General features: G+C 43.8%; 1 protein-coding gene across 1 annotated transcript in view; it reads left to right on the forward strand.

Annotated features, from left to right (window-relative positions):
* The window catches only part of LRPPRC (leucine rich pentatricopeptide repeat containing), a 117,622-nt gene extending 115,408 nt beyond the window's left edge, over nucleotides 1-2,214 (forward strand). Inside the window, exons 37-38 of the mRNA XM_005575990.5 lie at nucleotides 105-247; nucleotides 1,306-2,214. Coding sequence (XP_005576047.3) covers nucleotides 105-247; nucleotides 1,306-1,362 — 200 coding nt within the window. The 3' untranslated portion in view covers nucleotides 1,363-2,214. The remainder of the gene's footprint in view (nucleotides 1-104; nucleotides 248-1,305) is intronic.
* Nucleotides 2,215-10,932: the final 8,718 nt, after the last annotated feature.

Raw genomic sequence — 10,932 nt, forward strand, 5'->3', positions numbered from 1 at the left:
CCATGGGACGAAGGGATCCAGCCATCCCTGAGTGGCTAAGTGTTTTGGTGAAAAGAGTAAGATAGGTTGTCTTTATTTCTGATTAATAGTTTTTTCTTTGTCAGTCTCAGAGAAAGATGTCACATCTGCTAAAGCACTGTATGAACATTTGACTGCAAAGAATACAAAATTGGATGATCTGTTTCTCAAGCGTTACGCATTTTTGCTGAAGAATGCTGGAGAGTCTGTCCCTTTCACTGAACCCCCTGTGAGTATTTCTTAATTAAAGGGAAAAAATACCTCTACAGATTTATGTACGCTTCATAACAATGTATAAGAAAATAAGTTGAAGACTTAATTACATGAGGATTAGATCTCTGTGAAGAGCCCTCAGGGGATGGCTTGAGGGACTGAGCAGCGTGCCTTGGCTGCAGCAGTGGGAGAACATAGCTCTCTGGGGCCACAGTTTAAAATACAAGGTCTCAGACCTTCAGCTATAGGCATGGATTTACCAAATGTCCTTGGGGCAGTTCTATCATTTCAACTTGAAATAGGATGAAATAGGTTCAACAGCCAAGCATATTATGTCACTGGTAATTACTTGTTCATTTACATAAGTTGGTTTTTTATTTCTTCATGTAGGAAAGTTTTTTTTTTTTTTTGGAAACGGAGTCTCGCTCTGTCGCCCAGGCTGGAGTGCAATGGCGTGGTCTCGGCTCACTGCAAGCTCCACCTCCCGGGTTCAAGCGATTCTCCTGCCTCAGCCTCCCGAGTAGCTGGGATTACAGGGGCCCGCCACCATGCCTGGCAAATTTTTATATTTTTAGTAGAGATGGGGTTTCACCATGTTGACCATGCTGGTCTTGAACTGCTGACCTTGTGATCCACCCACCTCGGCCTCCCAAAGTGCTGGGATTACAGGCGTGAGCCACCGCACCCGGCCTGTTTTCTTTAATAAGAGAAATCACATATGCACAATTCCTTTTTGTTGCATCATTGAACTGAAAGTCAGTACACCATGTTTATTTCGAACACCTCAGCCTTCCATACCCAGGTGTAAATACCTCCATATGTGCACGTACACACATGCTTGCAGATACACACGTACCCTAAACTCCTGCTGCTAACTTTGACTCTGAACCCAAGGCCCTTGAACTTGTGATTTAATGAAACAAGAAGGTGTGCTGAAGCTTGAGGGGCAGTATCTTCCATGGGCCTGGCCGTCTTAGCTACCAGTTGGTAGTGTTTATGATTTTTTAAGTTTTGTACCATCACCTCTTGCTGGTAGCTTTATCTCTAACTTCCCTCTTTTTTTCTCCTTAACAGGAAAGCTTTGAATTTTATGTACAGCAGCTAAAAGAATTGAGGGAAAATTCTTCCTGAAATAAGCAGGCGATACTTTGTTTTGTATATATTTGTGATTCTGTGTCTACATGTTATTTTGAAGTGTATTTGAAGGGAAAAATAAATGAAAATTTTCTTTATGTGTGACACATGTTCAAAATCTTATTGACCATAACTGTGCGCTTGGTTATTGGACATTTTTGGAGTTTTTTTCCTCTGGCATAAATTGATAGCATTTTCCTCAGTGCTGCTGCTGTGGGAAGCCATCCTTTTTCAAGATTCTTCCCCTAATGGGCTCTTTGGTTTCCCTGCTCTGTTTCATTTATTTCATTAAAATGTTATTCCTTTATTTAAGACTCGCTTATTAGTCTGCTGTTTCTCTGAAAAATTTTAGAGCTAAGTATAGTGATCGTGAACTTTCTATTGCATAATATTCTGCAATATAACAATTCCTTACATGTGTGAAGTCCTGCATAACTTTCAAATTTCATTAAATGTTGGCACTAGGAGTCATCAGATCTAGCCTTCATCATTTTCCAGTGAGAAGCAGAGACCCAAAGGGCCTGTCACTTGTGCTTGTTCAGGGGGCCGTCTGTCATGCCTGGAGGCTCTTCGGCATACTTCCCCCTCTTTCCCTTCTGCCACCGTGGCTTCCAAGCACCTCTGTTCATAGAACGTCTCTGAAATTGAGTCTTTGTCATGACTTATCCCAAAGTAGAGTGATGTGTTTCCTCTCATTTTAGTTTCAGGACTTTGTCAGCACAAGCTGTGCCCTAGGCTTGTTACTTTATACTCAATATCCTGAAAAGATGTGGCTTCATCTATGAAGGGGCAAAATATTGGTTTGTATTTAATTTTTTGAAATAAAAGTTATCCCTATATTGACTCTCATGCCTGTTAATATCTACACTGTAAATAGCGACTTCAAAAAAAATTCTAAGATAGGTAGTCAAGAGAGTTTGCCATTATAAAACATGTCTTAATATGGAATATCGACCTAACTGGAGATGAGGTAATTAATTACCAAAATGTTGAAAATGTTTTGAGAACTCTTCCGATTTTGGGGTATTCCTTGTTCATTTGAATTTGGTGAGTCCCTGCTGTTCAGTTTCAATGCCAACTTGGGTCACACTGTTCACATCAGGGGAGACCTTGCCTTGGGGACATAGGCAGGCTGCTTGCAACTTGTGCTGTTGACCTTCTGTCTTGTGGGACTCTCTCTCCTGCATCTGCTACCTGCCTGCAGATGGTGTGAGAGGGAGGGTTGATGGCAGGAAGCCAGAAAGTAAATGTCGTCATGGTATTAGCCAGGCTTTTACTTCACCTCTTTTTATGGCCTTAGATTTAAGGAAGCGGGGGCGTGGCCAATGTTGAGTCTTGGCCCAGTGGACATAGTGCCTTGAGCACTGCCCAAGTGCAGGACCTGCACATGTTACAGGTTTGCCAAGTGTCTTTTTTTTTTTTTTTCTTTTTTGAGATAGAGTCTTGCTCTGTTGTTCAAGCCAAAGTGCAGTGGTGCAATCTCAGCTCACTGCAACCTCCGCCTCCCGAGTTCAAGTGATTCTCGTGCCTCAGCCTCCCAAGTAGCTGGGATTACAGGCGTGCGCCACCATACTCAGCTAATTTTTGTATAGTAAAGATGGAGTTTCACCATGTTGGCCAGGTTGGTCTCGAACTCCTGGCCTCAAGTGATCCTCCCCCTGCCCTCGCTTCAGCCTCCCAAAGTACTGGTATTACACACCTGGCCAAGAGCCTCACTCCTGTGTACATCTTTAGTGATTGCACTGAAGTAGGCCTTATTTTTTGCAGTCATGCTAACGACAAGTTAGTTAACATTCACTAATTGACATTCATTAAAATAGGTCTCCAAGGTGAGGCATAACCTTGGGGTGTAATCTGGATTTCACAATCTTTGGGGAAACTGAAAGTACCATCTCCTGTGCATGAAGTGACTCCACACTGGCCCTTGTACGTTGACTCTGGTAAAATGTGAGTGTAATACAGAGGAAATAGGTAAGACCCCCTTATCTAGAACTCTGAACAGCAGCGGGGGGGGTTACAAAGGACTAGCTATTCAGATATCTTTTGCACTGTATTGGTTCCCCTATTGAACATAAATATTTAAAGTATAATAACTGTATATTGTAGGTGGGCTTTTGAGTGTTCTAAATATCTAATAGCTAAATTGAAATAAGTAGAAATATAAAGAATTTAGCAGCTTTCTGTAATACATTTACACTCAAATTATAAGCAGCTAATTCTAAAAAGATGTCATTATAAACTATTGAAAACTATAGTATTTTATATATAATTATATGTTCATGTATTTGAACGCAATATAATTTTAACTGAAATGCTTTGAATAAAGTATACTCTAAATGTGGGCTGCTGCTGCCTTTTTTTTTTTTTTTTTTTTTAAAAAAAAAAAAAAAACTGTCACTCTGTGGCCCAGCCTGGAGAGCAGTGGCATGATCACAGCTCACTGCAGTGTTGACCTCCCAGGCTCAGGTGATCCTCCCACCTCAGATTCCCAAGTAACTGGGGCTACAGGTACATGCCACCACAGCCAGCTAATTTTTTGTATTAATTTGAATAAACGGGGTTTTGTCCAGTTACCCAGGTTGGTCGTGAACTTATGGGCTCAAGAAATTCACCCACCTCAGCCTCCCAAAATGTTGGCATTACAGGCATGAGGTCCTGCACCCAACTGGCACCTTCGTTTTTATCTTATCAAATGTTTGCACAAGTACTTTAAGCCATTTCAGAAGACTTCAGTCTTAGAATTATAAATTAAAACTGAGGCGGGGACCTCTGTTAGGACCAGAATTTCCTTGTTAAATGGCCTGTAGGTTGTATGTGGACAACCAACAAAGTCACTGCTTATCTGTTTTAAGGACAAGCAGATAATTTGAGACCTCTGTGGGACAAAGTTGGCAAAAATTAGAAGGTAGAGTAAATTGACACCTAAAATGAAGGAGGTTCTATCTATCAGAGCATTTTACGTCCCCATAGATGGCTGGGGCCCACCCACCTCATGGACAGTCCGCCTTCAGCACCTGTACCCTTTTTTGAGAATGCTGAGATCACCATCAGTGTCACCTCTGCCTCTTGGACCCCTCACCCAACATATTGTTCCCTTTCCAGGTCTTCCACAGCTGCTTGAGCAGAGCAGGTATCACACATACTGTCTTCCACACAGATTCTGAACTTCGCAAGGACCAGTTCTTGGTCTCGTTGCATGTCCCCAGACCTAGCATAATCCTGTCACAGTAAATCAAGCTGTCTGTAGTCAGTTCTGTGGGTTCTAAACACTGCACCTACTACTATGGGTCAGGCTGCCCTTTTGCAAAGAGAATTCACCATGAGAAACCTAGGCTTACAGCAGTGAATTTGCCCAGAATCAACTTGATAAGTCGCATGGCTAGGACTCTAACTAAAATCATTTACTTCCTATGAGAATACAAAATGAAAGCAATCCGGTTTAAAGTCAGTTAAAAGTCAAATTGGAATTGAAACTATAAGAATATTCTGCTTTAATTAAAAAAAAAAAAAAAAAAAAAACCCTTCACATTCACATTAATACAAGTGCTCCCAGTTTCCAGACACCTCACACTGTAAGCCTGTTTTCTTCTATTTAATCAAATATCCAGTGCCCGGCATAATCGCTGAGTTTACGAGTTCCAGTAAATTATTAAGCAAGCTTTGTATTGCAAATTGTTCTCAGGACAATTTCTGTCTCAAGTCTGCAATGTGTGTACTCTGCATACTTTTTCTCATGTCCTTCAGCATAATTTTCATTTAATATTTGTCTTTCTGATGAACGAATATTTATAGAATTTCTATAACTGAAAGCAACATTCCTGAAGGAGGGCTGAACTAATAGCTGCAGGGAGTACAAAATCACGGTAATTTATCGCTTTGCTGTTGTACAATCATGCATGGGAGTGTTTCCATTAGAAATGTATCCTGCTTTCAGGCCCACAGACTTTACAAAGCCCACATTATGCAGCCTTAGTACAAATAAAGAAGCTGCATTAGCAAATCAAAGATAGGCACTTATCTTTTTCTTTTCTGCATGGAGGGGGAAAAAAAAACAACCCAAAACATCAGGTCCAGGTAAAGCAAAAGTATTCAACCAGCTTCAGTCTTCCTGCCCTTGCAGTTGTTTGGACAATAGTTGGCTGTTGAGATCTATCCTCAGAGAGTTCTCTAAAGTCACATCCTGTTCTTTTGTTTTGTTTTGGTTTTTGTTTTTTGTTTTTTGAGACGGAGTATCACGCTGTTACCCAGACTAGGGTGCAATGGCATCATCTCAGCTCACTGCAACCTCCGCCTCCCGGGTTCAAGCTATTCTCATGTCTCAGCCTCCCAAGTAGCTGGGATTACAGGCACCCACCACCACGCCTGGCTAATTTTTGTATTTTTAGTAGAGACAGGTTTTTTCCATGTTGGTCAGGTTGGTCTCGAACTCCCGACCTCAGGTGATTGCCCACTCGGCCTCCCCAAGTGCTAGGATTATAGGCGTGAGCCACCATGAAGTAGCGTCTTTACCAACCCAGGCCTGGATGTGCACTTGCTGTAACATTCCCATTATTTGCTTGTTTTTTTGTTTCCTCCCTAAGGAGGTGAGCTCTTCCAGCACTCTGCAGACCTGCCAATTAGCAGAGCTTGGCATGTTGGGCACCCGGTAGGCACCGCTGAATGAATCAATCAATGGGCACACCACCATGTCCTTCCGCTTTCCAAGTCGTGTTCCTTCTGAGATGGATGGTTTGTGTGCTTTGGAGGGCTTCCTCCCACATGGTGGTCTTACAGGATTTCTAGTCAACTTGGTAGCTCAGAGTTAGGACACTGGGGGTTGAGGCCCAAGGAGTCCTTCACAACCCGAGTGCCCACATAAAAATATTTTCAAGTTTACTGTCAAGAAGAGGAGGCCTGTGAAAGTCAGACAAATTCAAGCCGAGTCCAAGCACAGTGCAGGGTTTCTGTACAATAGTGGAATAATGGAATCAACAAAAATAAAGCTTTTCATTTTGAGACGGAGTTTCACTCTTGTTGCCCAGGCTGGAGTACAGTGGTGTGATCTCGGCTCACTGCAACCTCCATCTCCCAAGTTCAAGCGATTCTCCTGCCTCAGCCTCCCAAGTAGCTGGGATTACAGGCATGTGCCACCAGACTTGGCTAATTTTGTAGTTTTAGTAGAGATGGGGTTTCACTGTGTTGTCCAGGCTGGTCTCGAACTCCTGACCTCAGGTGATTCACCCACCTTGGCCTCCCAAAGTGCTGGGGTTACAGGCATGAACTTTTTTTTCTTTTTTTTTCTTTTTTTTTTTTTTGAGATAGTCTTGCTCTGTTGCCTAGGCTGGAGTACAATGGCACGATTTTGGCTCACTGCAACTTCCACCTCCCGGGTTCCAGTGATTCTGCTGCCTCAGCCTCCTAAGTAGCTGGGACTACAGGCACTTGCCACTGTGCCTGGCTAATTCTGTATTTGGAATAGAGATGGGGTTTCACTATATTGCCCAGGCTGGTCTTGAACTCCTGACCTCAAGTGATCCACCCGCTTCAGCCTCCCAAAGTGCTGGGATTACAAGTGTGAGCCACTGCGCCCGGCCGAAAGAGCTTTGTTTTTTTAGCATGGGTCAGTAGAGCTTATTAGCAGTTTGGAGGAAACAAGAGTATTTCCAATTTTAAAGAGAAAAGACAATCATACAAATGATGTGAGCACTATTCCATAGAAAGCAGAGAAGTGTTTTTGAGTTGGTATGTGTTTGAAAATCTCAACCCACTGCTTAGACATTATTGTTTTAATTATTAGCTGCTAACACCACATGTGCTGCTCTTCCTAGAGCACCAGCAGAAAATGGGCTATGCTCCATCTGCCTGCCTGCCTACCCTGCTGAAGCTGCCTCAGGCAGAGCCCATGTGATAAAGACAGGGGATGTTGCTCTGTACCCAGGCCACTTTAAACCAAGAACAAATCATTATCAAGTATAAATGACAGATGATTTGCAATCAGAATTATCTAGTGCAGACTATTTGCAAATAAGGATGTCTGTTGTCTCTCAGATGTGAATATTGGATATATTTTGCAAACAAGCAAAGGCCAACCAACAAAATATTTCATCACTTTCCCTGCATTCCAGTCCCTTGCATGCTTCCTCAGGGCCTGGTTAGTGCTGCAGACCCCAAGGCCAGTCGGGCCAAAGGAAAGTGGTTTGTCTGCTGTGCTAAGCCACTATGTAGAACCCCCGGTCCCAGGTCTGTTAACACGTGGATTTGACATAGATTTAAACATTTCTGTTGCTAGTTGTTTAATTTGGGATGAAGACAAGAATTGAAGAGAAGTAGAAAAAAACAAAAGCAAATGCAAGATCTACCTTTGTAGACTGGTTTAACCCAGGGCAAGATTACATCTTATATACTATTTATAGGAACAAGAGCAGATTTTTTTTTTTAAAAATCAGGAAATATTTGAGCCAGTATTTATTTTTTTCTGTTTAATTAAAATTCCCCGCCAATAGCATAACTTGAAATTGGAGGGCTTAAAATGCAAATTTGAAAACCTTTACCAAGGCTCTGCAAACTACAGCCTCAGGTCAAATCTAGCAACATGCCCGTTTTTGTAAATATTTTCTTAGAAGACAGCCACACCAGCCGCACGTTACTATAGTCCACAGCTGCTCTCACACTGTAACACCAGAGTTAAGTAATTGCAGCAGAGCCTATATGGCCCACAAAGTCCCAAATATTTACTATCTGACTTAACAGGAAAACTTTGCAAGCCATGCTTTCAGTAATGACAAATAAACAAATCTCTACCCTTTTGCAATGCAGGGCAGGGCTCGCTAAACAGCATGCGTGCCTTGAGAGCCTTGGTTGTTTTTTGGGTTTTTTGTTTGTTTTGTTTTGTTTTGTTTTTTTTGAGACACTCTGTCACCAGGCTGGAGTGCAGTGGCTCAATCTCAGCTCACTGCAGAGGCTCTGCCTCCCGGATTCAAGCGATTCTCCTGCCTCAACAGCCTGTAGCTGGGACTACAAGCACACACCACCACGCCCAGCTAATTTTTGCATTTTTAGTAGAGACAGGGTTTTGCCATGTTGGCCAAGATGGTCTCGATCTCCTGACCTTGTGATCTGCCTACCTTGGCCTCCCAGACTGCTGGGATTACAGGTGTGAGCCACCGCACCCGGCTGAGCCTTGGTTCTTTGTTTCCCTGGCCTCACAATGCCTTGAAGAGCATTTTTAACAAAACAGACCCATGGGATCAGAATCTCTGGGCAATGGGTCCACATTGGCCTTCTTAAAGCTCCAGCATGGGCAACCAGGGTGGAGAACCACCACTGTAGAAAAAACACAAATAAATGGCAGCTGCTGTAGTTTCTCCATCTCTCTTGCCTTTGCACTTTGCCCTTTTCCCCTGCAACCCGGCAGGCAGAGCCACTGGGTTACCAAAGCCGTTTGCAGACTGAAGAGTGAACTTACAAAGTCAGGTGATGTATCTTAGTGGCTGTCAATCACTGCACATTAGAATTACCTGGGGGAGTTAAGGAAGGATACCAATGTCCTCTTCATCCTTCCCCTTCTTCATTCAGGCCTAACGCCATTAGGGGACACAGTGACAGGGAGGTGGGGGGAAGCTGTGGTGGGCCAGGGGAGGGCGAAGGAGACAGCTGCAGATTCAGGGAAAGCTGGACATGGGAGTTGGAGCCTGAGCAGGGTAGGCAGGATGTCCACACAGGGCAAAGTGTGGCAGTGTAGATGGGAGATCACTTACATGCAGGCGGTTAATCAAATGAGTAAATAACCTAAGGGTAATGGAGGCCAGGTTTCTCACAATTAGAGAAGAGGGAAGAACCAAGGATCAGCTCTGTGTTGCTGGATTAGAATTGGGTTTTATCAGAGTAAACTCGTGTAGTTAGGTATGTATGTATGCGCGCACGTACTTGTACACACACACACACACACACACACACACTCCCCAACTCTGTTCACTGAGAGAGCCTGGGAGCAGAGATGTTCCAAAAGCAATGAGCTTACTTATCGCTAAAACCATAGCTCCTAAATACCATTTTCCACTAAGAGGAACCCAGATTCTCTGGAGAAACATCTGATTCCAGGGCTGGGAGAGGAAAATACAAGATGAACCTGTGACGCCGGGTGCCGTGGCTCACGCCTGTAATCCCAACACTTTGGGAGGCCGAAGCAGGTGGATCACTTGAGGTCAGGAGTTCAAGACCAGTCTGGCCAATATGGTGAAACACAGTCTTTACTAAAAATACGAAACTTAGCCAGGTGTGGTGGTGGCCACCGTTAATCCCAACTACTTGGGAGGCTGAGGCAAGGCAATCACTTGAACCTGGGAGGCAGAGGTTGCAGTGAGCCGAGATTGCGCCATAGCACTTCAACCTGGGCCACAGAGTGAGATTCTGCCTCAAAAAAAAATGAGCCTGAAACTCTTGGTTGTTTCAGCCCTCAAAGGATGATGAGGAAATGTCAAAAGGATGCAGGAGCCAGCTCGACAGGGTTCCCACTGGCCAAATCAGGGACAAGTTGAGCATCAGAATTAATCACAATAGTAAAGGGTTGTAATCCATTGGATACAATGGGAAACCACAAGTTTACATTGATGGAAATTTTAAAATGAATATATAGAAAGTTTACATAGTTTCAAAGTACCCACTTACAAAATGCTTATTAATTATAAAGGGAGGGAAAATAGTAACTTGGCTGTGGAGAAGCCTAGCAGACCCCCTTTAATCAAGTGATCAAAGTGAACGTTGTTGGTATAGGACAGGTTGAAATCACGTGCCTCCTGATAGGATGCACTGGGCAGAACACAACATCACTTCTGTGACATTCCTGCCCAAAGTGTGTGATCTGAGCTTAATCATGAAAATACACCAGATAAGCCCAAATTGAGAGACAGCCTTCAAAATTAAGTATCAGGGTCACGAAAGTCAAGGAAAGTTGACTAACTGTTCTAAACTGAAAGAGACCAAAGAGACTTGAGAACGAGATCCAAGGCTTGATTCTGATCTAGATCCTCTTGCTATGGAGGACATGATAGGAACACCCAGTGAATCTCAGGAATGGGGTCTGCGGGTTGGATGGTGGCAGCGTGACCGTGCAAGCATCCTGAGTGTGGCAGGTGCTTTGGAAAAGGGCAGCGTACTTGAATCTGCACAGATCACCAGGGGTTCTTCTTAAGATGCAGACTCATTGAGCCTGGGTGGGGCCTGAGGCTCATGGGACCTATCCAGCCAGCTCCAGCTGTGACCTTTCTGCTGGCCCAGGGACGATACTTGGAGTAACGCGGCTCTAGTGAACCTATGAAGAGTACTTTCTATTTGCCTTCCAAACACCCGCCTTCCCCTTCTTTTGATTCTAAACTCTAATTTTCCTTTGAGAACATTCTCTGCTGCCCTCTGTGCACCTGTTTTGAGTCAGATAGTCCCCAACACTCAGGCATGAAGTGTGCAACCTGGGCCTCTGCCATCCCATCCTCTGGCCACTGTGAAAGGTTCAAGGCTGGCCCTGAAACCCAGGCAGGGTCAGTGTATTCATCTGCTCTCACACTGCTATGAAGAAATACCCAAGACTGGGTA

The sequence above is a fragment of the Macaca fascicularis genome, chromosome 13, assembly GCF_037993035.2.
Source record: "Macaca fascicularis isolate 582-1 chromosome 13, T2T-MFA8v1.1".
NCBI lineage: Eukaryota > Metazoa > Chordata > Mammalia > Primates > Cercopithecidae > Macaca > Macaca fascicularis.